Raw genomic sequence first — 26,481 nt, 5'->3', positions numbered from 1 at the left:
GATCCAGATCCCAGATCCATAACCATCAGAACCATTCAGATCAGAGGCCAGATCCTCTGCGGTGGGAGTCCGCATGGGCTGTTCGGTTCTAAGAAATGAATTTGTTTTGGTTCCAAGTCAAGGATTCTTAGTAATCTTATGTGGTTTTCCACAAGAACATAATATTGAGTCTGACAATGTAACTTTGTGTACTTTGAACACTAAAACCATTAAGAAACTATGTTCAAAATCCTCATGGGTCCATCATCTTTCTCCATTCTTGATGCCATGTGAAAATATTGAAATGTATCAGTCATTTTCCAAACCATGTACTTTTGTTGCTTTCATTGTTTTTTGCAGTTTTATTTTTATGATGCTCTCACGCTCATCTCTGCCTTATATCAGAGAAAAATACATAAAGGCAGCCATATTGTGTAAAACCTAATAGTAACTTTCATTAACAACATTAACAAACATAACATGTATGTAATGCTTAACAAAAATATATATTTTTTTTTTACATTGAAATAGATAGAAATGCCTTGACACCTCAATTCATATACATTTAATATTTGAATGTACATGAATTACTGATTTGTTAAGCATTATATCATGTTTTTTGTGACTTCTTAATGAAATCTATTATGAAGTATTACAAAATATGGAAGTGTCTTTGATTATAACACAAATATGGGAAGCGATATCTGTCCGAAAACAAACCATCTAGAGATTTAATGTGTGCAATCTTTCAGCGAGTTATGATTCTATGCAAATAGCTAAACAATGACAGGCACGAAAACATTTTTTTTTGCTTGGTTTAAGATGGTTAACTTTTTAAAAACGAATCACATGATAAACTGAATAGCAGAAGCTCTGTGTTACTCGAGACATTTCCGTGTGTGTCATTAGAATGGACTTATAAATGATAATCTATTGGTATGATGTTTTGTAGGTTGCCCAGCGGTTCTGGCTGCGCTTCGTCTCACTCTGGTTCCTCCGGGTCACAAGGTGGCGCTGCTGTGGCTCGCTGCCAGCCCTTTCTGCTGCGAGTGCTCCGGGCGGCTCTGCCACTGCAGCTCCTACTGCTGCTCATAGTGGGCCTGACCTGTCTGGTACCCATGACTGAGCAGGATTACAGCTGTGCCCATGCCAACAATTTCGCCCGTTCTTTTCATCCCATGCTCCGCTACACCAACGGCCCACCACCTGTATGAGACTTTACTAATGCCTTCATATGTTTCATATTACACTGCAGGACGCAGAATGGACTAGTGTTAGCCAAAGCGGATTGTTCCTGTTCCTGTATAGTTACTGCTGCTAATTTAATTTTTCACTAAACTGTGTACTCTTGAACTCATTGCAGTGTAGACCAGTGTTGGACAGCCAGACTGGTGAACCTCTTCTGTCCCAAGGAAACAGAGGAAAAATCATATATAATTACGTACTAAATAGCACTGACATAAGCATAAGGTACTGCACTTATACCGTCCAAGAAAATGGCCAAAATTATTTGCTTAGGCTAAAGAAACTTTTATTTTTATTTTTTTATTATTTAAAACTGTAGAAAAAAAGTTATTTTCAATATTATTTAAATAAGATTTTGCATGACAATTCAAATGTATTTTTATTTTATGGCATGTTCACAATTTTTTTTTTTTTGTCCAGAAATGTAAAACAGTCATTACCATCATCTGTTAATTTGTGTGATATAACAATATGACAAAAAACATTAATTATGATTACAATGTCTATGCCTATTTATCTATGTACAGTTTGCTAATGCTGACAATAAAGACACATCTTTTCATTTAGTATATTTTTCAACTATTCTTCATAATTAATTGAGCCAAATTAACATTTCCACATGTAGGTCCTTCAAAATCAAAACTTGTACTGTACCAATCATAACATTCAAGTATCAAATATAATAGCTGATAAATGCAAAGTACAAGTCTACTGGACTATGACCAAACACATTCACAGATTTGCGGAAAAATGTGACAATGTAGTTTACATCGTAATATAAGACAGTTAGTGTCCTTCACATTGATGAAATTTAGCTCTTGTTAGCATTTACATGTCATGTTATCATGGCCATAAAACCAATTACAGCACTTTAATACAGCAAAAATAGGATTTAAGATTTTGTGATATCAGCCAACCAATAAGTAAACGTCTCTGTAGAAAAAAAGATGCTACTAATGTCACCACTGATCACTGAGCCATTTTATTAACATTAAAAACAGCAATGATTCGTATCGAGAAATAGCTCTCCGATTGCGAGAATAAATCATGATGCATTAACATAAACTGTTTTATGAAATTACTTTTTCTTGTTTTTCTTTGTTCTAAGAGTAACTTTCCTCCTCTGCTGTTTTCAGTTTGGTCACACTTTATATTAGTGTTCGTGTTACTTTATATTAAGAGCTGATTGTAATTATACATAGCTATTGTTATTGCCATAATGTAAATAATTATAACAAACCACTTACTTCTGTGATTGACAGATCAGATTTGACAGTGAAATGTCAATATAACACCACCTGTTTTCTAATCCAGTGGCGGAATAATTAATGTCTAAATGTTCAGCAATTAAACAGATTTTACTTGCAAAAATGCTAGTTTCTAATACACTTCACTTGCTCTTGGTTGTCCTTTTTTATTTTTATTTTTAAATTAATTTATTTTATTTTGAGTGAGTTTGTGATGTTAAAGCTGTCACTCAATAGATATTAAAATAAAAAGAATTAGCAGCTTCTACAGAAGCCTGTCTCTCAATGCACCAAAAAGAGCCCTTTTTCTCAAGTCTGAGAAAATGTCTTGAATCCCTGTAATAAGCTTTGACAAAAAAACTCATGAATCAAGTGACCATAGATGTATAGTGTTTAGGAGCCAACTTGTGTGTTTCTACAAATAGGTTCATTTTCAAATGTGTTAATTTCTAGATTCAAATCTAAAGTGGACTCTGATAAGGCACAAGGAGAGACTCCACCTTTGATTTGAATCACAGTTCTTATTACTGCAGCTGTTGGGATTGTATACGGTACATAGGTCAGGGGTCTGGACTTTGGCTGAGACAGGCAGTGTTGGGCTGCATGGGCTGCATGGCTCCAGGTCCTCTGGTGGATGGTGTAGACGGGAGGTCTTTCTCACTCTGTGCCCTCAGTCGCTGCACCTCTCCTGGGGACTGGAATCGCTGGGCATCCAGCATCTCCAGCAAAAGATCATACAGCGGGACTCGATTCTTACATTTCATATGGTATAAGTGCTCCATTCCTTTGTTGCTTTCAAAAAAACAAAACATTACGAATATAACGTGCTTGACTGATATAAGCAATAATAATTCAGCAACAATATCCTTACTTGTGTTGCTAATAAAGGGAAGAAGGTCCCATCAAGTGGGTAAAACACCCTTTTCAACTATTAATATTGTGAAAATTATTTTAATTTAAAATAACGGTCTTCTGTTTGAATCGATTTTAAAATGTAATTGTGATGGAAAGCTGAATTTTCAGGAGCCATAACTCTATTAACATAACTCATTCTAATGTGCTGATTTGGTGCTCGACACATTTCTTATTATCAATGTTGAAAACAGTTGTGTTGTTTAATTTTTGTAGAAACCATGATTTTTTTTTTCAGGATTCCTTGATGAATAGAAAGTCCAAAAGAACAGCATTTATTTTAAAATTAAATATAATTATTGCAAAAGTCTTTACTGACATTTTTGATCAATTTAATGCATCCATGATGAAAAATAAAATCTTACAGAGCCAAATCTTTAGAGTGGTAGTGTACGGTATATGTTAAATGTTTTGATTTGTTATCCATCTGAGGTTACCTCATGTGTCTGATGTGGGAGAGCAGTAGCAGGAGCTGCGCCTGACGCCGGGACTGCAGCTGCAGAGAGGCACCGGAATTACCGATGCCGTAAATGAGGGCATCAGTGATGTTGTCCAGCATGCACTGCACCATGAAGCTGTCCATCAGGGGCTCCACTGGACTGGAGCAAAATGAAAATGCACCTGACCAGACAGAAAAGATGAAGTAATAACTACTTAAACGTTACATGTGAATTGACACCTGGGACATGTTTAGGGTTGTGTGTGTGATATGCATTAGAATGTTAAGTGATGACATTATTTTATGCATAGATGATGCTGAGTACATTAGCATGCACAGGTTTGAGGATTTATTTACCGGTATTTGTTTTTATTTAATTTTTTTTTAATTGAAATTAATACTTTTATATAGCAATGATGCATTAAATGAAAAGTAAAGACCTTTTTAATGTTAGAAAAAAATAAATTTTGTTTTATATATATATATTTAAAAACACATATCCCAGTTTCTACCAAAATATTAAGCAGCACAACTGTTTTTATAATAATTCACATTGATAAAAATAAGAAATGTTTGTTGAGCAGCAAATCAGCATATTATAATAATTTCTGAAGGATCATGTGACTGAAGGCTGGAGTAAAATATTACTGTTTTTACTGGACTTTTGATCAGCCTTGATGAGCATGAAAAGACTTTCAAAAGTTTTAAAAAAATCTTACCGACCATAAACTTTTATACGGTAGTGCACAGTTAAATAAGTAAGGGATTCCAAAAAAGCGATCATGAAAAGGGTTTATTTTGTGGTAATGACCAGCTGACTTAATTACATAAAAAGTTACATTCAACTATATTTATTTATTACATTTAAAATCAAACATTTCCCTTTCATTGTTTTTAGCCTTCAGTTAGCAAGCTAACAGTTTAGCCTTCTAGTTTAGCATAGCACTGGTTTAGAAAAGCTCTTTTGTTTATCTAGAACATAATGTGTGGAGGAGACTGAATGATTGACCAATCAGAATCAAGTATTCCAGGGAACTGTATAATTACATAATGTCAAAGGAAGCTCTGAAGTTTCTTCTTTTCCCAAGTACTCAAATCAAATCTAAAGAGGCTATTAATGATCTGTTTGACTTTCTGTTACCACAGACTCACCAGAATTGAGAAGTATGATGGCTTTAAGACATACAAATTCCTCCAGCTTGAGTTTGAGACTGCGGAATCGAGCCACAGTCGCCAAAAGCATGTCGAAAATCTCAGCCATCCCCTCGACACATTCTCCTTCATTCCTGTAAAGAGGAAGACCAGCACTTTATATATGCTAGGAGATCGTTTGTGGCTTTTAAATTTTACTCTGATATGTGCCTTAAAATGGACCTTCTTTTTTCTTTCTGTGAGCATTGTACATGCTGTTTGCTGCTTGCCTGAGAGCAAAGACTGGACCTGTGATGGACTCTCTGTAGATATTCTGTCTTTCATAAGTTCTTATCCTATCTTAGCAGTCTCTCTTTCTATCTATCTCTCTCTTTCTTTCATTCAACCATTTTATCTTGTCATTTCAGTCTCTTCCCAATTTTACTCATTCTTTCTCTTTCGTCTTCCAGGATGCTATAATAAACCTCCAAGCTCACTTTGCTTCACTTTTTACGGATGCTAGTTTTGATTAGATTCGTATTTCCTCAGTCAGCGATGATGCTGTTCTTCAAAAGCCCTTTAAAGAGGCTTGTTCCCAATCAGGTCCTCTTTAATTACATGCTACTTGTGCCTTCTGAAGAGGAGCACAAGGCTCTCGGGTAAATAGTTCACATCCTTTTTAACAGTCTACGGTAGTTTTCATTTTACAATCATTCAATCTCATTTTATAAGGCACATCCCTCTGCAGGGCTCATCCTTTCTGCGGGGATAAAACCACATGCTGCTCAATGTTCTTTAAGAAATTGAGGCAAAACTAGTCACACGTAGAGGGAATGCATCTGGTCAATGTGACATCTCAAAAAGCTCACAATCACACTCACAGCATCAGTATCATGTTAAACTGTCTGAGACTAAAATAAAGCCCAGGATTTCATCAGAGTATAACACGTGTTCCCACAGGTTTCTCTCACGGCATGTTGGTGCTTTGTCATTACTCTTAACAGTCAAGCGAGGCTAAATGTAATCAAAACAACTGAATGTGTTTTCAAAGCTTCACAAATTGTGACTGCACTTTTCCATGCCCAAATAGATGAATAAAAGTGGTTCTAAAATAGTTATTAGATTAGGTTTGAGCTTTATTTTTTCTTTAGCCTAACTAAATGAGTTGTATGTATGCAAAAAAATTGATTGTTTTTTGTCCTACAAGAGGAGGTGCAGAACATCCAGTACCTATCGAGGATGAGATCCTGAGCAAAGATGAGTTTTCCAGGTGAATGAATGGACCTCCATATGAGGCCGATCATCAACACCTCCAGCCAAGAGCTCTCCAACAACTGAACCTGGTCATGCAGAGAGAGGTCCTGGAACCCTGGAGAGAACAGTCACATCATGCACTGCCCTTCACAAATTTGTGATCAGTAAGATTTTTTTTTTTTAAGGAATTGTTTCCTGAGCAGCAAATTAGCATATTAGAATGATTTCTTGGCTCACCCCAAGTTTCTATGATATTCTGGTCCCTAAATATGGTTAAGGTCCTTCCTTCAATGTAAATCTATGGGATTTTTCACCCACCATCACTTAGGAAAGTAATAGCCCACCTCTTCTCAACAAGCTGCATGATTTGAGGTATCATTCACGTCTGTAGGACGGGTTGCAAATCAAATTTAAAGGGGACCTATTATGCAAAATTCACTTTTACATGGTGTTTGAACATAAATGTGTGTCCGCACTGTGTGTACACACAACCACCCTATAATAGTAAAAATCCACCCAATCCTCTTTTTTAAATCCCCATAAATCATAAGCAGTGTCTCAGAACAAGCTGTTTGCAGATTGTAGCTTCTGTGACATCATAAATGCTTAGGCCCCGCCCACGACTGCTGACGGACTCTGCCCTATTGCCTTAGCTCCTCCCCTGAGTGAGCTGTACACAGTCCGCCATGTTTATCTCCTCGCCAGAGCATTTAACAGCAGCATTCAAGTAAGAAATGTATTCTTATTAAAGCTACTAAGTTGTTCAGTCAATGTTTATGTGTACTTTGTGTGTTTTAGACATAACCTTGTGTGTATTTGACAGTTTAAGCGCAATAAGATGTGAAAGAGAAATTAGTTTAATACTCATGGGACACGCCGTCTAACAGCCGGATTTCTGTGCGCGTGCTTCGGATGTGTGCACTCAGAAAACCATATATCAGAAGTTTAGGCTGATATGGCTTTAAAATGCATGCAGATAATAAACTTTCATGATGACGAAGAACTGCAATTTCATGTGAGCGTAACAGATCTTTTGTAAGTTTTTGGCAGAGTATCTGAGGCATAAGCTGTAAAGGCTCCGCCCTCTTCTGGAAAGTAGGGCGGGGAGCAGCAGCTCATTTGCATTTAAAGATACATGCACAAACCAGCATATTTTTCCTTCCACTCAAAAATGGGCATTTACAATACGGTGTAGTAAATGATCTGTGGGGTATTTTGAGCTGAAACGTCACAGACACATTCTGGAGGCACCTGAGATTTACATTTGGTAAAACGGGGCATAATAGGTCCCCTTTAATATTAGTAATATTAGTGATGCTTACATTATAAAGAAATAAAAAATAAAATAAGGCATATTTCATTTCTATGACTGAAATGACCTTCCTTTGTGATGTATAAAAGAGGGTTAGAAGAGTAATGATTTCAGTAAATAATTCTGGAATATGAAATTTTGGTGTTGTCACCCCCACATATAACAACATTAAAGTCTTGTCCGCTGTATCTCATGAGATAAATTGTTTACTTTTCTCCGAGGAGGGTTAATTAAGAAATCTGAACATTAAATATAATGTCTCCCTTAAAGTCCCAGCAGGTGTCTTCATGTGTGCTGAGCTCAGCTGGAGGCCAATCGAACTGAGCCGCAGCACAGATCACTGTAATAACACCCATGCTCTTTATCTTTGTGTCTGTGACCTCGTCATTTGAATCTCTGCCACCTGTGCTGTTGAAAACTGCTGCCACGGTTACAAAAACTGGCAAGGCTGTCACCGGGGACACTTTCTCAGAAGTGTCTCCTTCACATTTAAAAACATTTCCTTTGATGCTGCACTCACAATTAACAATTAAAGCAACTTTAATTGATCTTTGAAAGATTTCACCTGGTACTTTCTTAGCCCAGGCGATCATGTGGACGAGTTCTTTGTCAGCCATGTTTGTGAGCAGGGACATCATGGTGATCTCGGTGTACGGGGGGCAGTGCTTCTGACGTGAACAGACAGCCGGTGGTTCTGCTCCCAGAAGCAACACCAGCACCTGGTCAGGTGGCATGCATAAAGCGCTGACCACCCCGCCGCTGCTCTTCTTCCTCTTGTCCTGAGCTGTCCTCAGTCCGACACGGCTTGACAGCTCACTGTAGCTCTTTTCACGATCCTCATTACCGCTCTTCCTCCGCTCACGCCTGATAGCGCGGCCACCGCGGTCCTTACGAATACCTGCAATGGAAAAGATGCGGGCCAAACAATTAGAAAAAAAGAGAAAGATGAAAGCCTGTGCAGTACACTTGAACAAGCTTGTCTTGCCTGATTATATGAGGTAGTTGATGGGAGACATGCCTTTTTGTATATGTGTGTATATTTAATTTACATTTAACACACACACACACACACACACATAGAAAAAAACATGATTGTGATGGAGGTCATGTTTATGTGAGACTTAAAGAGAGAGAAAGGAAGAGAAAAGTAGGAATATATTTGATGTACCTCCTTTCATCATGCCTACTTCATAACACTTGCGTAGTCTGCATGCTTGGCAGCTCTTCCTGCGGTTTCTGTCAATAGTGCACTGGTTGGTCGCTGGACAAACATAGTCATTGTGACCTAGAGGCAGAGGAACCAAGTAGAGCTTGTTATTGATCATTCTTTTACCTTTTACCTTGCTTAAACAGCAAAATGCCTAACCATATTTACTACTTTTTTAAGATCAGCTTTCAGAGATGTTTTTTTTTTGTTTTTTTTACTCCGTATTAGAGATGTGTAAATATTGTTCCGTCACAAGCGACAAAGAGTGCAGTGCAGTGCATCGGTGGCCTTGGATCTGATTAAGCACTGAGAGCAGGTACATGCTGTTCCAGTGCTCCAGATGAAATTTTAAATTAGATGAGTGTGCCACAGCCAGAAATGTCACAGACCTACACACAAACACATACACATGGACATCCAAAAACCATGCACATAATCCTAGTGAGGTATGTTTGCAATAGGATATTATACAACAGAGAATCCAAAATATTCATAACAAAATTTGGATGTGAACAAAATCATAGCAAAAACATTTTAAGACATTTTGGGTGGCTAGCAAAGATGCCCTGGGAACTGTTGAGAGCAATTCACACCACCGTGCCCATTAGAAAGACTCAACAAAATCACTTTAACAATTTCAAATTCCTAAACCGTCATCTGCAGAGACGGCAAAGCTTGTGGGTTGCTTCCGATCAGCAGTGATGAGAGTTTACGAATTTACTAACAGTCTTCTACTGTGTACAAGTCGCACAAAATTTTAATGATGGTAATGTGTCAGAACAAACAGTGCATCGCACTCTTCTGCGTATGGGGCTGCGTAGCCGCAGACCAATCAGAGTGTCTATGATGACCCCTGACCACCATCGAAAGCCCCTACAATGAGCACACGAGTGTCGGAACTGAACCTCGGCGCAGTGGAAGAAGGTCACCTGGTCTGATGAGTCCTGTTTTCTTTTACATCACGTGGATGGCCGTGTATGTGTGCACCATTTACCTGGAGAAGTGATGGCAGGGAGGAGGGAGTGTGATGCTTCTGCTGGGAAACCCTGTGTCCGACCATTCATGTGAACGTAAATTTGACACGTGCCTCCTGCCTAAACATTGTTGCAGACCAGGTACACTTCTTCATGACAATGGTGTTCCCTGGTGGAATTGGCCTCTTTCAGCAGGATAATGCACCCTGTCACACTGCACACATTGTTCAGGAATGGTTTGAGGAACATGATGAAGAGTTCAAGGTGTTTCCCTGGCCTCCAAATTCCCCAGATCTCAATACAATTGAGCATCTGTGGGATGTGCTGGACCAACAAGTTCGATCCACGGAGGCTCCTCACACCCTCCAGGTGCTCACATCTGCTGCTAACATCTGGGTGCCAGATACCAAAGAACACCTTTAGTCCATGCTGTTTTGACAGCATGCGGAGGACCAACAGCATATTAGATGGGTGGACATATTGTTTTGGCAGGAATCTTGAAGTAAATCTTAATTTTTATTAAAAAAAAGTTTGTTTATTCCTCATAGAAAACCTGGGATTAAGTTGTTTGTAAAAATTTTTTGCAGGGATCTCAAACTCAAATTATATGAAACAATTATATATAGGATACTCAAATTCAAATCGCAGGAAGAGGTTTTATTGTCTTGCTTCTGCTCTTCTCTCTGCCTTCCTGTCCTGTCTTCTCTCTCTTTAAACATCATGTCTCTCTATCATTCTGTACTCCCTTATTCTCACTGTAATTCCCCTCACCCAGTGTGTCCTGAAAACCCATTTGTCAGGCACACACTTACAGTCATTTTCCTCCAGTTTCTCGCTCAGTTTTCCTCACCAAAATGGCAGTTAAATCACCAGCAGTTACCTGCCCCAGGAAAGAGCTCATCAGGAGCTTGTGTGTCAGGGTCGAGTTCAAAACATCTACCCGGCTTCTCATCTCACCAAACCCACCCAGGTCTGCACCCCCTCCAACACAATACAGAACTGCAAATAAGGTGTAGACAGAGACATCTGTGAGCTGTCTTTGTACATGTCAGCCTCTCATCAGATTTAGCACATGTGAGACTTTGATTTTCACCTTTTTCTGTCACCTTTAAAAGGGAGGACAATAGTGAACATGCAAGGATGATTACATACTACACATTTTCACACATTCAAAATTGTATTTGAAAGCACAAGGGCGTGAATTGAAAATAGAATCAAGGAAAATCTAATTATTTTTTCTTTTTGCCAGCAGCCATATATTTTTGGACATTAGGTGACTGAGAAAACTATGTGCTCTAAATTATCAACCTTTTTCAAAGGATGAATTTTAGTATTGCTTGCGGATGCTAAGGATTATTATCAGAGGATTATTAATGCCCATTGTTATGCATATTGTATAGCCTACTAGAATTCAATCAACAAATGCAAATTTTTATTGAGCAAATAGGCCTATGTTCTTTAAAGTCACTATGAAATTAAAATGGACAATTCTTGGTTTTTAATCCAATGTTGCACAATTTATTATAAATGATTTGCCCGTGCTCATAATTATAATTTTTTTAACTCATGTGCCCTCGTAACCTTTAAAGTTTGCATAAAACAGAGTTTGCGACAGTCTTTTCATCTCTACTGTGATGTTTATCCGAGTCAAATATTAGTGAAATTATACAATATTCCATTAAAAATAAGATTTTGATTTCATGATGACTTTAAAGGGTTAGTTCACCCAAAAATGAAAATTCTGTCAGTAATTACTCACCCTCATGTTGTTCCAACCGCGTAAGACCTTTGTTCATCTTCGGAACATAAGTTAAGATATTTTTGATGAAATCTGAGAGCTGGATCACTCCTCCATAGGCTGCTAGGTGACCGAAACTTGCTGGCCCAGAAAAGTTATTAAAGAGATCGTTAATATAGTCCAAGTGACTACAGTGGCTTAATCTTAAGTATATCAAGCGACGAAAATACTTTTTGTGCCCAAAAACAAACAAAAATAACGACTTTATTCCACTATTCATTTCCTTCTCTCTGGGCCTCGTAGTGTTTTTGCGCAGCGCGTCTGTGTTACACGTCATCACGCATCACACACATGACCAGCGTCGGCCAATAGTGAGCCTACGTGGTGACGTGTAACACAGACGCGCAGCGCAAAAACACTACGTGAACCAACTAGAGGCCCAGAGAGAAGGAAATGAATAGTGGAATAAAGTCGTTATTTTTGTTTGTTTGTGCGCACAAAAAGTATTTTCGTCGCTTGATATACTTAAGATTGAGCCACTGTAGTCACTTGGACTATATTAACGATCTCTTTAATAACTTTTCTGGGCCAGCAAGTTTCGGTCACCTAGCAGCCTATGGAGAAGTGAGACAGCTCTCAGATTTCATCAAAAATATCTTAATTTGTGTTCCGAAGATGAACAAAGGTCTTACGCGGTTGGAACAACATGAGGGTGAGTAATTACTGACAGAATTTTCATTTTTGGGTGAACTAACCCTTTAATCAAAATAACTTCCCATACCCATCACCCTTGCAGTGATAGGCTATCTCTTCTCTGATGACGTGTTTTTTGGCGCGAGGGTGGGATAACCTGTCAATCACATGAGATCGGTGTTTTTGCATTTACTTCACTGCTTTGCTATTTAACTATGTAAACGCGCTAGACTGTGCGCTCGAGCGTCGCGTCTTTTGCCGCGTCTCGCGCATGACACAACGTTTTAAAAAACGCGTCATTCAAGTTAAAAGAAGTTCAACTTTAAGAACAAAAAGCGATTTTCTAAACCTTGCATTTCCCCACTCCACTGCTCTCCATCTCCCGTTTTTTAACGCAAAACGTGTTCTGTGTGAATGTTCCATGTTTGTGCGTTCCGAATCCCAAAAGACTTTTGAGCATTAATGGTGGGATTTTTTCGGTGATTCTTTCTTACATCGTTTCGCCAATAGGTGGCGACAATTGCTGTGTTTTTGAGTGAGTCATTTAATAATTCACTTCAACACGTTAGGCTACTTCGCTATGTTCGGAATAATTGACTGCCCACTTTTTGTTTGGATCTATTTTCAGTGGCAAAAATAGAAAATAGACTAAATAACTACAACAAAAGTAAGTTACTTAATATTCGTGTTTGTAAAACAATCGGTTCTGAATGTCAGCAAAGCTTAGCTGTGAGTACTTGCAGCCGAATCACAGCCGTGCTGATGTTCAGAACAGCAAGGATTGCGTGTGTAACATGCTGGCTACCCTGAATGCTTCTCTTGAAGAAAGCTTTGCATCCCTCACAGGACCAGACTCCATAATGATAGCCAGAGGCATAGTCACTGCACACCGCACAGAAGCGCGTCTCCTTCTCTGAATCAAACCCTCCTGCAGCTCTTGATCCGGTGTACATCTCCTGCCTGTCAGTCGCACTGCACAACACCTCACACAGACCAACACCTGCCTGCTGAGAAGACATCACACTGGACCTGGAGACAGACAGAGGTCAGATGTCAATATACAGTGGATAATAATGATAACAACCAGGCCAAGTTCCAACCACCATTGAGGACAAACTTACTTTTGTGTTTTACTGATTCACTAGATGGCACGCTTACAAATAATTAGGCCTATTCAAATTCTGGCTGATATAGATAAGTGGTTAATTATTTCCATGTTATGGTCGATAAATGACAGATTTTGAAGACTATCGTATTTTAACAAATTACATTGGGAATGTAGGCCTCACAACATTATATATGTCATTTCTGAGATTTGCTAAAGATTCAATTTAACAGTGTTATTAAATTAAAAGTGCTATTAAAAATTTACTTTCAGTGAGCATATAAGTGTAAAATAAAGGTAATGAGCATACACAATTAATTATCAAACACTGGCATTTATTTAAAAATAAACAAACAAACAAAAAAACTATGTCATCTGATAATCAATAAACTACCATTTTGTACATCGTGGTTAAGGTTTTGAGATGCAAGTTTGTAATGTCTAAGGAGATCATGTACGTGACTGCAAACAGCTAACTAGTGTGACCATTCCCGTTTCCTTTTGACCCCTTGTTCCAGTGTTTGTAAATATTTATTTTATCTTTAATTCTGATGTCCAGCAGATATATTGCATAACCTCATAAATGGACTGCAGTGATGTCCAATGTCACCAACTGTCAAACTTGAGGTCTCCAAGCAGCCTAAAGCAGAGATGCATTGTCACTTCTTGAAGTGAAACTGTAATATACGCCTTTGACAAAAGATTTAAACAACAGATTTTTACCTAAAATGGGTTTTTTATTTATTTAAATAATTTCTTCTTAGTTTATTTGAAAGTGAAAAATGTGCTCCCTGTGCATTCAGACAGGACGTGATAATTCCAATACCACGGTTGTTTTCACTAATTGTACTTTCCTCAAGGTCTACAGACAGGATTGAATCAGAAACTTTACAAATGTACACTTCTTTTTGTGACGGGTGTACTTCAGTCCCCATGTCGGATAGTGGTGTTTACAATCCTAACCTTCTTTTCCAAGAAGTCAAGAAATACTAATAATTAACAGCACAAACATAGAGCATAAAGTAACAACAAATTAAAATAAACCATAATTAGTTCAAGAGCACAGAGTATATGTCAGAGAACACTCGATGTGACACTGGACACGAAAAGGTCAAGCGCTTTGTATGTGTCTGTGTATTCCTTAAACATTCTCAATGATTTCTCACAATCTACACACACATAAGCAAAATATGATCTGTTCTTTAGGGTAATACAGAAAGTATCATATCCTGTTCTAACCACGAGATCAGCATGTACTTTCTGACCAACAACATCTCATCACCATTTAGTTTGTAAAGAAAATGTATACATGTCCTGCAGGGGAAAAAGCGTGTGAAAAGTCATGCTCATTCTCAATATAACTGTAAATGATCACACATGCCAAAGACCAACTAGCATTAAATATTAGTCATACACAACTCACAAACCTATAGCCATAACAATTAGGAACATAAAAAAAAAAATGTATTAAATTCAATACGTATAAAAATATATGCAAAACATCAGTCTTAAAATAAGTTTCACCTTTAAAATATTGTAAAATCTGTAATGGCTAAAAAAAAAAATAGTTTAGTGTAAATGTTCAAATGGTAAATGTTGGCTAATAATGGTACTTAAATTATTACAAAAGTCATGGTTAGTAAGCAAATTAAACATGTTCACAAAATGAATAAGCGTACAATGTGCCAGAATGGTTTCACCAGGTTTTATGTAAGGTGTTGTTACAAAAATTAACCTTGGTAAGCAGGTATCCAAGCAGGATTTGAGTGCTAGACCAAACATTATGCCTCAATGAATCATATATCAGGTGTAAATGACCCCCAGAACAACCTCATCTGATTAACTGGACACCTGATAGTATTTCATGTCTGTTTTATGATCTTAAACATCTTATATAGTTCCCTTTAACCTTGATTTCAACATGAAAATGGCCATAGAAACTTGATTTTAAGAAATAAAAACAAATGATTTTCAGTTTCTACAAAAGATCTTAAAACCAATATAACTTTAGAACTTGGAATTCTGCACCTACAATGGCGTCCAAAACATCAACACAACCAGAGCTCATATTTCAAGCTGCACTGACCTGTAGACTGTGCTAGACGAGGTGTCCAGGTAGTAGGACACCTGGTGGGTCGAGTGGTGTCCTCCATGATGGCTCAGGTACGGGGACAGCTGAGGGCTGGTGGGTGCAAACATGAGAGGGCTGCTGGATTCGCCGCCTAACGTCTGCAGATGTTCTTCAACGGGGGGTGCGTGGGGGTCCGTGGGAGCCGGGTAGTATTCGACAGAGGCAGGCTCTGCGGGTGACGTGGTGCCGTAGGTCTGTGTGGGGTCTGGGTACTCATAGGCTCCATCGAGGTAATTGACAGAGGAGCTGGTGCCCCCTGCGCTGTGCTCCTCCTTGGGGTACATGGGTGAGAGTTTCTGGGCAGTGGGCGGTGAGGAAAGTCCCTCCAGGTCTTCTCTCTCCGGGTTCAGGTTGGTCCTGTGTCGCTGCCTGGCACCAGCAGCCTCTCCGCTGGTCTGCCCTCCAGACATCACCATGGAAACACACACGCAACCTTAGGGTACAATCTGTTCATAAGCAACCACCAAAAGACTGTGTCTTTTTTTCCCACCTCCCACTGTCTTTCTCAAAATCTCTCTCCCTTGTTCTACTTTGCTTCCGCCCCACTGCTCTGCCTACTCCTCCAGTCCTTCTTGGGCTGAGAGTCAAAATGTGATGTTTTTCTAAGATATGTGAGGCTGCTTTCCCTGTTTCTTCTATTTCTTTCTTAAAATACATTTTCCTTCTTTCCTTTTCCTATTTCTAGCTTGAAATATTACACTGAAGGAAGGATAAAATACAATGAGCAACACTACAACTGGAAGGTGTATAGTCTAGTCTGAGGTGAGGTGCTTTTCTATTAAACAGGAAACCGAGAGGACAGGAAACTCAACTGAAACTACTAATAGAACGATATGCTTGATTATAAAACACTAGATCAACAGAGCACATGGAATATAATTTCTTGTGAAAATGAAAACAACGTCCTTACCAAAATTCAAATCAACCCTCTGATTTATAAGTTTAGCCCCATCACGAGAAGCACTGATGCATCCCCTCGCTACTGTATCGTTGATTTCCTGTGCCCTTTCTTACTTTCAATGTCTGTCGCTAAAAAAAGAAGAGCTAAACAAATTAAAGACAGGTCGATGCTGGAGGTCACTCTTCAGAGCAGGTCGTGGCAACCAGGTAAACAAGAGATAGGAGGTCACCACCTGATTCACTTGCCAGAACCTTTGGATTTCCACTTTACATGCTGCAGACATGGGAAATTATTCTTCAAATAATTTATTAACTTTGTTGAATGATTTTTGCAAGAGGTTCACGAGGGACAAACAAGTCTGTTTGATGATAATCAGTCCTCTGTACCGGCAGCTATTAAAGTTGAAATGGAAAGTGTGTAGGTGTTTGCGCTCATCATTCAATTTTGTATGGGAGGCCTTGGCTAATGAGTTTTGATTTCTCTTGAAAAGGGAAGACATTAGTATTATAGTAATATACACTACTGTTTAAATGTTTGTGGTCAAAAAGTATTTAATACTTTAATTCAGTAAGAATGCATTACAATTATCAACTATATATATATCTGTTTCAAATACATTGTTCTTTGAACTTCCTATTAATCAAAGAATTCAGATTTTTTTTTGCAGCACTGTTTCTACAAAAACACTGTTTTCAACATTCATAGTGATAAGAAATGTTTCTTGAGCAGCAAATCAGCATATTATAATGATTTCTGCAGGATAATGTGACACTGCAGACTGGAATAATGATGCTGAAAATTCAGCTTTTCCATCACAGGAATAAAATATTAAAATATTCAGCTCTGTCCTCAAACATGCTAATGCTACTAATTAAAACATTAGCTGATTTTTATTTGTCTATTTATTTCTCACAGCTTAAAAACACTACATAAACAACAATACATCCTAAAATCCTTTATTTGAAGCCAACTGAAATATTTAAGTCCAAATCTGAGCTTAGCTCTTGCCAGAAGAGAACTAGAACTAGAACAGTTCAAAGAACAAAACCATGGCCTTGATTTCCAGGAAAGAAAAAACACATATATGCAGTCCTCAGCTGACCCCTAAACACAAAAAGATAGCGTTCATGTGCTTATTACGTAACATCAATGCTTTGGGGGTCCTTGACTCTTTTCTTTGCTGCTCTGTAGAGGCAAGGCTCCTTGGAAAACCAAGCATCAAAAAAAAAAACACACAAAACAAGACCGATCAAAAAGCAGAATGGGTTTCTAATTTGTATTCTTTGTTCTAACAAAAAAATTCTAAACTTTGTTCAGTTGCATTCAAAACACAGAATTACCATTTTAAAAAGTATGAGTACATATGCATGGTATCCTGACTAGCAACTGTTTCCAATTTGCTCATAAATAAGCTTAAAAAGAAACTATCTTGGTGCAATTCTCCACACTGCCCATAACGGTAAACCTGCTTTTAAAGAAAAAAACACAATAAAAACACTCTGAGATGGTGTATGGCCAGTATTTTTATCAGACAGAAAACAGAATGTGTTAACATTAGCAAATTATTGTGATTTAGCACTTGGCTAAAACAAACATTGCATCTGCATTTCATGAAATTCCCCTTTGAATTTGTGTCCTCATACATTCAGTTTTACTAGAACTGTTTTATTAAAACAGTATGTCTTTAATGTTTTCTTTTTCAAGTATGCAATAATGCAAAGCCCAAAAACTATTAGGCTACATTTAAAATAAACTCTTTTATATACTTTAAAACACATTTAAGCCAGAATCACATACACCTTTCTCACTATCTCAATGAGTTTTGGACAATAACATTTAACTACAACCAAACAAGACATCTGTGGAGATTGATAGATGTATACGTCTAAATGTTTACATCTGTATTCTTTAAATAACCGTACTTGTACACAATACACATCAGCAGTACAAACAGAAAACCATACACTGTGTAAACTATGACCAAACGATTGCCAGGTTTCTCTTCAAAACTTCATTGTTTAATCAACAAGGACATACTTTAGGTTCATATTCATTTCAGTGTTTGATATGCAGAAGCGTTATGGTTCATTATATAATTTGCTTCCAAGGGGAAAAAAAGTGTTGGATAAAAAAAATACAAGCAAAGATAAACCAGCATAACACATTTGTTTGGCATGTTGGTAACTGAAGCAGCATCTTTAATTAGTGCATTTATCTCGCTTCCTGTTAATTCCCTCATCAGTGAGGACTCTCGTTCCTTTAAAAACACCTCTACCGTTCTCTGTGTGGACTGGAAAACTGAACCACAGCATATTTGGCATTAGTCATCCAGTGCGGATCCTGAGAGTTGAGCTTCTCTGCCTGGCCCGGCTGTAAGCCCACCTGAACATCAGCCTTCAGTGTCCTAAGACTACAGAGAGGGGCAGGCTGGAACCCCCTCAACGCCCGATCGAACGGAAGTGTGTGCTCCCACTTCCTGTCGCCAGTCAGCTTCCTGTAGTTCAGGTCTCCTTTGAAGAGAATCAGGTCAGAGCCCTGGAGCGTGCTGTAGAGATCAGCTGCATCCAACGCCATGTCGCAGAACTCATGGGGCATGGTCCAAAAAGGGTGGTCATGGTAGGACCAGGTGCCATCCTTCATGAAATGCTTCCATTGGACAGCGCTAGCTGACATCCACTTGTGATTGGCTGCCATGGTCTGCATGATGGTCCACTCAAAGTCTTGTTTGGTGACGTCTGAGACGAACCATGGGAAGGACTTGCCATGAAATCGGATTTGCTTGGCTAGTCCGGCAGAAACAAGGAAGTCAGCAAGGACCAGATCGGTAACAAGCTCAAAACCAGCATTGTCTAAAACAATGTCCACTCTTGCATGCTTCTTCCCTGCGGATCCGGACCCTTGAGCAGCAACCAGTGTTGACCAAACCATGTTGGAGTCATCCACTAGGATGAAGCGCTGGAGATCAGACAGAGAATCGATGGGACTGGACCTTTGAGAGTTGTCCTGACCGGCAGAGATGGACAGATCACACTTGTTTCCCCACAGAGAGACCTACAAAATACACAATAAACAAGATTATGTGACATTACGTTATCCCCAACAGTCTAATATCAATAACGTAGACAAGCACATGCTGAAAACAACAGCCACCCCAAGGCATGTTACTTGGCACCGCAAACTTGATGTCATTTTGGCTAACAAGATTCTTTGTTCTAAATTAAAGATGCGAGTCATTAAGTTAATGGTTATGGCTTAGTGAAATAGACTTTTCTTGTTTTTGGTATTGTGTTCTTATGTCAGAGAAACATAAACATGTCACATAAACATTTGTTTTTAATGGCAGGGATCATTTAATTATGCTGCAGCTAAGAGCATGGACATACTAACCTGAAGCAACTTGAGAAAGTTCTCTCGCAGCTGCATCTCAGTCATGTTCTCCATGTTGGTTATGAGCTCCTGAAGGTATGTACAGAGGCATTTAATCGCTTGTTGAGATTCAAAGAAGCTTTGCGTCTTTCCCTCCTTAAAGCCGTCAAAGTTACCCATTGGTGGACTTTAGGAAACAAAGTAAAACAAACAAAATAAATGAATTTTACAATTCAAAATGTATCAATGCAGCGGAGAGTATTTAAATCAATTACCCTTGATTTAACAAAATATAGAAAATAAAACAACTTAAAGCACATTTAAGATAACACTTGAAATTATTATTTGGTTTAAAAAAAGACTAAAATGGTATAAACTATTTCACTAATTACTATGCTATAGTATTTCTAAAGCAAGTCATACTTTTTTACTCATCACAATTTTATTTAATTTAGAGCTATTAAGTACAATCATGTATAGTCATTTTTAATGGTCTTCATCAGGGTTTCTGCAGGTATCTTCAAATTAAATTTAATGCATTTTAATGCCTTTTTTAATGCTATTTATTTTAATGTCATACATGATCCACGACTAACCCTGTATATATATATATATATATATATATAAAATTTAGTTATTGTATGTCTGCAACGCTTTATCGTATTCAGACAAAACTTGGTACATGTCATCACATTTCGGCGCTGTGCCACCTACTGGTCCGGAGATCCGAAAAATGGCTATTTTTGCTTATAACTTCTGAACGTTTTGTCCAAAAAAAAAAATCAATCTGTACTGAACGTACCGTTACGAAACTCGGTATGGGTCATCCTGAGAAGTTTCAAACCAGCCACCCCAAGTAATATTACTTGTAATTTACCAGGTACTTACCAATTTTACCTGGTAATATTACTAGTGGTAAAATTTATTTTTCAAATGCTTATAACTCTAGGTGTGATTGACTTATTTTCACACGAGTCATCTCCTTAGGTTCCTGAATCCTTGTCGAGTCCAACAATACCAAACATGCTAGGTTTCGCCTTACTGTTTGTGTAGTGTTGTGATTTAGCAATTTAAAAACATTTTCCAATAACTGCCCATGGGTCATTGTTTATGCTATCATACATATAAATGTCTATAACTAACACAAAATGAGATATTTTCACCAAATTTGAAACAAAAAACAAAAACAAGGACATTGCCATTAATTACAATATAATATCATGATATTAAATGCTACACTTTACGAATGCATTGTGGCTCTTCAGAAATCAGGTTAACCATAAGCTACATTAGCATTAAGATAGCTTAGCATGCTAATCTGGTCAACATGCTTTTGTGTGCTAATTCTTACACTGAAGCCTCTCCACTGCAGTTTGGTAAGTCAGCATCAACTGAGTGGTGCAAGCTGCTAAACCAGACCGCAATAGGTACTGTGGCCAGAAGTGGTGCAAAGATGCTTCAGTTCCAGACATGGTGTCTATCTGAGAAGGAACTCAATAAAGACGACATGTTGTGCATATAACAATGATTAATTTTGAGTTGATTCTCACTTGAATTATGGAACATCAGCATCTTGGTGAATGCATGTCTTGCCAGTGGTGCAACGAGATATGTGACAGACATCTGATCCAGAGATAGTGGGTTCGAGTCCCGTATGGGATGACTTTAGAAAAATTGTGGAATATTGTGTCATTTCGATTCCTTTATTATTCAGGCGTTGTACTAATCTTTCTTTCTCTTGGATTAAAAATAAGTATGTTTTTGTTCATTCTGTCTTCATTCTCATCTGAACTTCTGTTCATTTTGAGTTCATTTTCACCTGTACTTCTGAACCAGCTGTTTTTTCATGCATGTTCAATTTCTGCTGTTTTTGCTCATCCTGTTGCAGCTGCTTCAAGGGCTTGGCCCCATATCGCTGCTTGCAGCTATATTTCCTGTTATTCCTGCTGTTCAAAATTCCAGCGTCACCTCCGCATCACAGCAATTTTGCTCTGGCCAGAAGCAATTACCAAACCGGTTCCGCGTGTTTATCACACTAACGTACATGTTTTGCAACAGCAAATAAAAATGATTAATTATATTTATATTCAAAATTATATTATATATTCAAATAAATTGATAATATAAAATTTTCTTCAAAACTATATCTAAATTTTTAATGTTTTTAATGCTTAAAATGTAATGCTTTTTAATGCTATTTAAGGCCTTAAATTTTCGCAAAATCCATTTAATGACTTTTAATGCCCCGCGGAAACCCTGTTCATGATTTTTTTTTATTTTTTTTTTTAGATTTTTTTAAGATTGTCTCTTTAAATAAATTGTTATTAAACAGGTTATAAACTCAGTATTGTTATTTTTAAATACAAAAAAAGTTGTTTTTTTTTACTATTAGATGCTAAAGTTAATCTAAACATTAAGATGCTTTGATTTTTGAGTAAAATTGTGACAGTATTAATTTCCCTCAAGTATAATTTCTCTGGCCTTTTTTAATTTAAAATTGTATTCATTATGCATTAAGCTGATTTGTTTTACTTCATATTCAGAGCCTCTTGGATCCTTCGGTACATGTAGCACTCCACATAAAGCCATGATGACTTGAACCAGCTGACAGGCTGCCCGTCCTCCATCAGGTCCTGCTGTCTACCCATGTATTCATTCCAGGCCTCTGTGTCCTCAGCATTATCAGTCAGAAGCAGAACAGGTTTGTCTGTCTGCAGTTCATTCCTCAGCTTGGACAGGAAGGAGATGGCCCTCTTCTCTGCCTGGATGCCCTCCTGATCAAACACATCATTTAGAAGTTAAATCTGAGAAAACTGTCAGAACAGGCTTATTTTATTTTATGAATAACATAAGAAAATATTGAATATTGTAAAAATGTTGAACATAACTAATGAAAAATCATACATACCTTTCCATATTCTTTGAAGAAACTTTCTTTATTACGATGTAAAGAGTCTACCACTTTTGTGAGTATGGTTGGTAGTCTATCTCTCACAGTCAGATAGGCAAAGGACCTAAAAATAGCAAATCATTAAATATTTAATGTGTTATTATTTTTTAGTTATTATTAAAAAAAATCTATGATTCAGATAAAAAGAGATACATTTGTTATCAAAAAAACTAGCTGTAACACAAAGAGACATAACTTTCACTAGCACTAGTAATTTGAGGAATAAGAAAATAAGGCTACACCTAAAAAGTAGTAAATAAAGTATTTTATATTAGGTGATAATAGGTGGTACTGGTTGTCAGTCATTACATCCAGCAGCAGCATGACCATTGAAATCAAAGTGTCTAAAAAGCTGGTTAGTCGCCTATCTAGACAGCATATCTAGGCATTGTATGTGCTGTCAAAACATTTCTGCGACGTTTTCTTCATCCTCAGTTTCTCTATGTATTCACAGTATCTGTCCCATTTTGACCATAATTATGTTTTACTGGCAGGTGCAAGGGGATGATCAGACACGGTTTTTGCTCTTAAAAACACGAGACGCACAATAGTTACTTATACAGTACTGCTGTTACTATAGTATGCAGTAGTCGCTGCAAAGCGTGCTAATACCGATATTCTCTCTCTCTTTTTTTTTTTTTCACACACATACTGGAAAATTGCCAGAACTGATTTACAGGTATTTTTGAAACGTATTTTTGACGTCAACAGTGAGCATGGAAGATAAACTATGATTATAAAGACATACCCTTCAAATTTAGCAGAGCGTGACAGCGGGGTGAACGTTCCCTCCACCTCCATCTTTGAAATGCATTACAAATAGGAAGGACTACAGATTCTTCTTTTTTTAAAAGTGCTCTAAGCGATGTTGGGTGACGTCACTAATTGTTGACGTTCAAAGTATTGTCAAACAAAACGGAGGCTAGCTCGACCCTCCCTTCTGTGCTTCCTGAAACAGTCATTAACGCCAGACTGAATTTACCCACCTGTCCAGCAAAACCAGAGAGACCTGAATGTCGGATTGGAAGCCCTTCTGCCGGCGGAGTTCTCGCCACCTTTCGAAGGCTTTTCCGGTGTAAAATCGGGACTTTGCACGCTCTTTCTTTTTTCCCTCTTCTTTGCTATTTGTTCATCGGAACGTCGTCTCTTTGGTCGTGTGTCGGTCATATCAAAATTCAAGATAATTTAATTCTAACGTTAGTCGTTGTCCAGGACATCTCTCCTCTAGCTAACTTCCCTCTTCATGCTTCTCTCTCCTCCACTCCCCACACCCCCCTTCATGTGCACGCGCACTAACCCCCCAACCCCAAATCATTCTTGTCGGTTATTGGCTGGAACACTGTTTGTTATGTTTCGTGGTCCAGGTTGGCCGAGTTTGTTTTTGTTGCCGTTTGTGGAGCCTGGGCTGCCTACAGAGACCGCATTTTTTACAGTGTGTTCAGGGAACAGGCAGCTAGCGGATAGTGGGGAGATGTTTGCTGTATGTGACAAAAATGTTTCAGCCTAAAAACCGCGTGACATCACTTTAACGGCGGTTGGCATCCATCTCATTGGTGCAGTACCGCCACCATCTGTTCAGGAGTGTGGATCAATCAATAAGTATCTAATTATACAATGAGTATATTTTCTTTTACTGTCTATGTATATTTTCTACAATGTAGAATGACATGCTCCACAGATTCCTCTTCCTGGCAATCCTCACATAGACCAGTCTGATGTTTTCCTATCATTTTTAATGTTTTATTTAGAGCACTATGTCACAACCTTAACCTAGTTAATACAATTTCCTCTCTCCAGTTTTCACTTCTTACCTTATTTACTTTGATACTGCAAAATTATTAGCACACCAATAATCTTTTTTCTTTCACACACACATCATGATATCGGTAATTTACAGGTAAGGTTACAACTTCCTATACTGGAAAATGGCCAGAACTGATTCATGGTAGTTTTGAAAATGTCCTTTTCACACATGATCTGTAACCTGTAATTTACCAGTAAAGACGGTACGTGTGAAGGGGACTAATGATGACAGGCTGTCAGGCTGCATATTTGACTAAACGCAGCATGCATTCATTGCAATTGAACAACACGATGAATTTCTTGCCGTAGCCTAATTATATATAAATGACGTCAATAGTGAGCATGGAATGATTATAAAGACATACCCCTCAAATTTAGCAGAGAGTGACAGCGGGGGGAACGTTCCCTCTACCTCCATCTTAGCAATGCAAACAGGAAGGACTAAAGATTTTCAACAAACTTTATTTAAGAACGATTGGTGACCAATTAACAATGTAATGTAAAGGTATAAAATAATTTAATACACTCTGTGTCCTTCACTCGCATATCGCGGCAACACATTAAATCACACAAGTGAGCATGGTATTTGTTTTTGTTTTTACGAGGAATTATAAGCCAATTTGAGTTGTCAGTATCTCGTCATCCTCGTGATCGTTGACATTACTGTCCTCTAGTGGCCGGTCTGTGTAAAGCCATGTTGGTCACACAAACAAATCAGACATGACAATATTCAGATGCGTAGTATTCACAAAGTACATTGTGACTTTTTTAATTTAATATTAATTAAATTCAAAGCCTGCACAGGCGGGAAAAAAAGAAAACATTTTAACCAGATGGTTTGTAGCTGGTCTCTCAGCCTGGTGTGTTGGCTGGTTTCGGAGGGTTTTGGGCACTTTTCAGCTGATCAAGCTGGGTGACCAGCCGGCCACATGCTAATCAAAAGCTTATCCAGAAAAGACCAGCATAGTCTGGTTTAAACGTTTTCAGCAGGTTAGTAGTCTCAGGATATGATTTTCATGAAAGAGAGACCTTAAATATGGATCTAATGGGTTGTTACTTATTAACTGTCATTGATTAAAAAAAAGATAAATCAGGTATGTTTTATGTATTTAATATACGAACATATACTAAACAGTTACATTTTATTATTGTGTCTACAGACAGAAAATTCTAAACCATATTTTAGGATGCTAATGTGATTTTCAGAAATTGGAAACAGAAACCATATAGTCCAGATGCCGTTATCACCCCACCAGACCACATGTCCCTAACAGACAGCTTGTTTTCTCTGTATGGAGACACCACCCCTCAACTTCCCTTTCCTTTTTTCGCAAACCCACAACTTAAAGTTGGCATCCTCATTTTGCTGTCTTAAACTTCCAAGGCTGTAGACTACTCTTTTATATTTTCTAAACATTTTCTCACAATTCTTGCATGCATTTGTTCATGTAATTCCCCAGTGTTATTCATTTCCTGACATCTTTAGCAGGCCTGGTCAAGCGAGCTCACATCCTGTTCCCCTCAGCATGGTGAAAGCTCAGAAACTCTGGAAAGGAAAATGTAAATCTTTTCAACTCTGGCACTGTTTAGAATGGAACTAGTGATTCTTAAAAAAATATATTCTGGAAATTAAATTAAGTCCTCTTACAACAAAATGTAGCTATTTAAAGGCTAAATGCATTTAAAGGCATTATATCTAACGTATAGATAAAGAACCTCAGGATTGTCCAAATAATTACATTAAAATGAATTGATTAGAGAGAACATAGAATAAGGATCATGGTATCATAAGGAAACATTTTTATTCAGCACCCTTAAGATAAAGAAAAAAAAAATCTGCTTTTTTATTCTGGTATTATGGTAAGATTTTCAAACAAGTATATTTTAAAGACTTGACCAAGAAAATGAATATGACTCTTACCATTTTTATAAACACTGTTTAATTGTTGCAAATACATAAAAAGATGTTAACCAGTGGATGACTAAACCTGCAAACATTTAAATAAATAAATAACCCGATGGTCTTCTCAAAATATTTTTTTTGATTAATTTTGTTAATGGAACCATATTTTAAATAAGTTAGGGTTAAAAATG

At 37.8% G+C, this 26,481-nt stretch overlaps 3 protein-coding genes across 5 annotated transcripts in view; 1 reads left to right on the top strand and 2 right to left on the bottom strand.

The window, feature by feature from the left end:
- syne1a (spectrin repeat containing, nuclear envelope 1a) overlaps positions 1–1,790 on the top strand; it is a 121,563-nt gene extending 119,773 nt beyond the window's left edge. Inside the window, exon 146 of the mRNA XM_084091051.1 lies at positions 932–1,790. Coding sequence (XP_083947177.1) covers positions 932–1,193 — 262 coding nt within the window. The 3' untranslated portion in view covers positions 1,194–1,790. The remainder of the gene's footprint in view (positions 1–931) is intronic.
- On the bottom strand, positions 1,619–16,388 carry esr1 (estrogen receptor 1). 3 transcript variants are annotated; one of them, XM_084091053.1, is made up of 9 exons: positions 16,278–16,388; positions 15,323–15,767; positions 12,937–13,160; positions 8,688–8,804; positions 8,085–8,417; positions 6,184–6,322; positions 4,975–5,108; positions 3,821–4,004; positions 1,619–3,263 (listed from the first exon to the last, which is right to left on the bottom strand). In XM_084091053.1, the coding sequence occupies exons 2-9, from the start codon at positions 15,649–15,651 to the stop codon at positions 3,032–3,034; spliced, it is 1,692 nt and encodes a 563-aa protein (XP_083947179.1). In that variant the 5' UTR covers positions 15,652–15,767; positions 16,278–16,388; the 3' UTR covers positions 1,619–3,031. The 3 variants fall into 3 exon arrangements, with proteins under 3 accessions (XP_083947179.1, XP_083947178.1, XP_083947180.1); XM_084091052.1 differs by having other exon boundaries at positions 15,323–15,800; positions 16,278–16,374; XM_084091054.1 differs by having other exon boundaries at positions 15,323–15,762; positions 16,278–16,361.
- An 822-nt stretch (positions 16,389–17,210) lies between these two features.
- Positions 17,211–24,837, bottom strand: armt1 (acidic residue methyltransferase 1). The gene is made up of 5 exons (XM_084091740.1): positions 24,753–24,837; positions 22,543–22,648; positions 22,167–22,408; positions 19,656–19,821; positions 17,211–19,319 (listed from the first exon to the last, which is right to left on the bottom strand). The coding sequence occupies exons 1-5, from the start codon at positions 24,803–24,805 to the stop codon at positions 18,540–18,542; spliced, it is 1,347 nt and encodes a 448-aa protein (XP_083947866.1). The 5' UTR covers positions 24,806–24,837; the 3' UTR covers positions 17,211–18,539.
- Between the last annotated feature and the right edge of the window lie 1,644 nt (positions 24,838–26,481).

Source organism: Abramis brama (genome assembly GCF_963993115.1).
Source record: "Abramis brama genome assembly, chromosome: 18".
NCBI classification, from domain to species: domain Eukaryota; kingdom Metazoa; phylum Chordata; class Actinopteri; order Cypriniformes; family Leuciscidae; genus Abramis; species Abramis brama.
Note: the sequence above shows the minus strand (reverse complement) of the source record. Positions and strands in the feature narration are given on the sequence as shown.

What these genes read in the sequence shown, in the direction of transcription:
- esr1 (XM_084091052.1), bottom strand. Translation starts at nt 15,783, where the DNA reads ATGGTGATGTCTGGAGGGCAGACCAGCGGAGAGGCTGCTGGTGCCAGG. An exon ending in TCGTCTAGCACAGTCTACAG is followed by an intron (nt 13,161 to 15,322) that starts GTCAGTGCAGCT and finishes GTCTGTCTCCAG; the next exon opens with GTCCAGTGTGATGTCTTCTC. An exon ending in AGTAGGCATGATGAAAGGAG is followed by an intron (nt 8,418 to 8,687) that starts GTACATCAAATA and finishes TTTCCATTGCAG; the next exon opens with GTATTCGTAAGGACCGCGGT.
- armt1 (XM_084091740.1), bottom strand. Translation starts at nt 24,805, where the DNA reads ATGGAGGTAGAGGGAACGTTCCCCCCGCTGTCACTCTCTGCTAAATTT. An exon ending in CTCTCTGCTAAATTTGAGGG is followed by an intron (nt 22,649 to 24,752) that starts GTATGTCTTTAT and finishes TGCTATTTTTAG; the next exon opens with GTCCTTTGCCTATCTGACTG. An exon ending in TCTTCAAAGAATATGGAAAG is followed by an intron (nt 22,409 to 22,542) that starts GTATGTATGATT and finishes GTGTTTGATCAG; the next exon opens with GAGGGCATCCAGGCAGAGAA.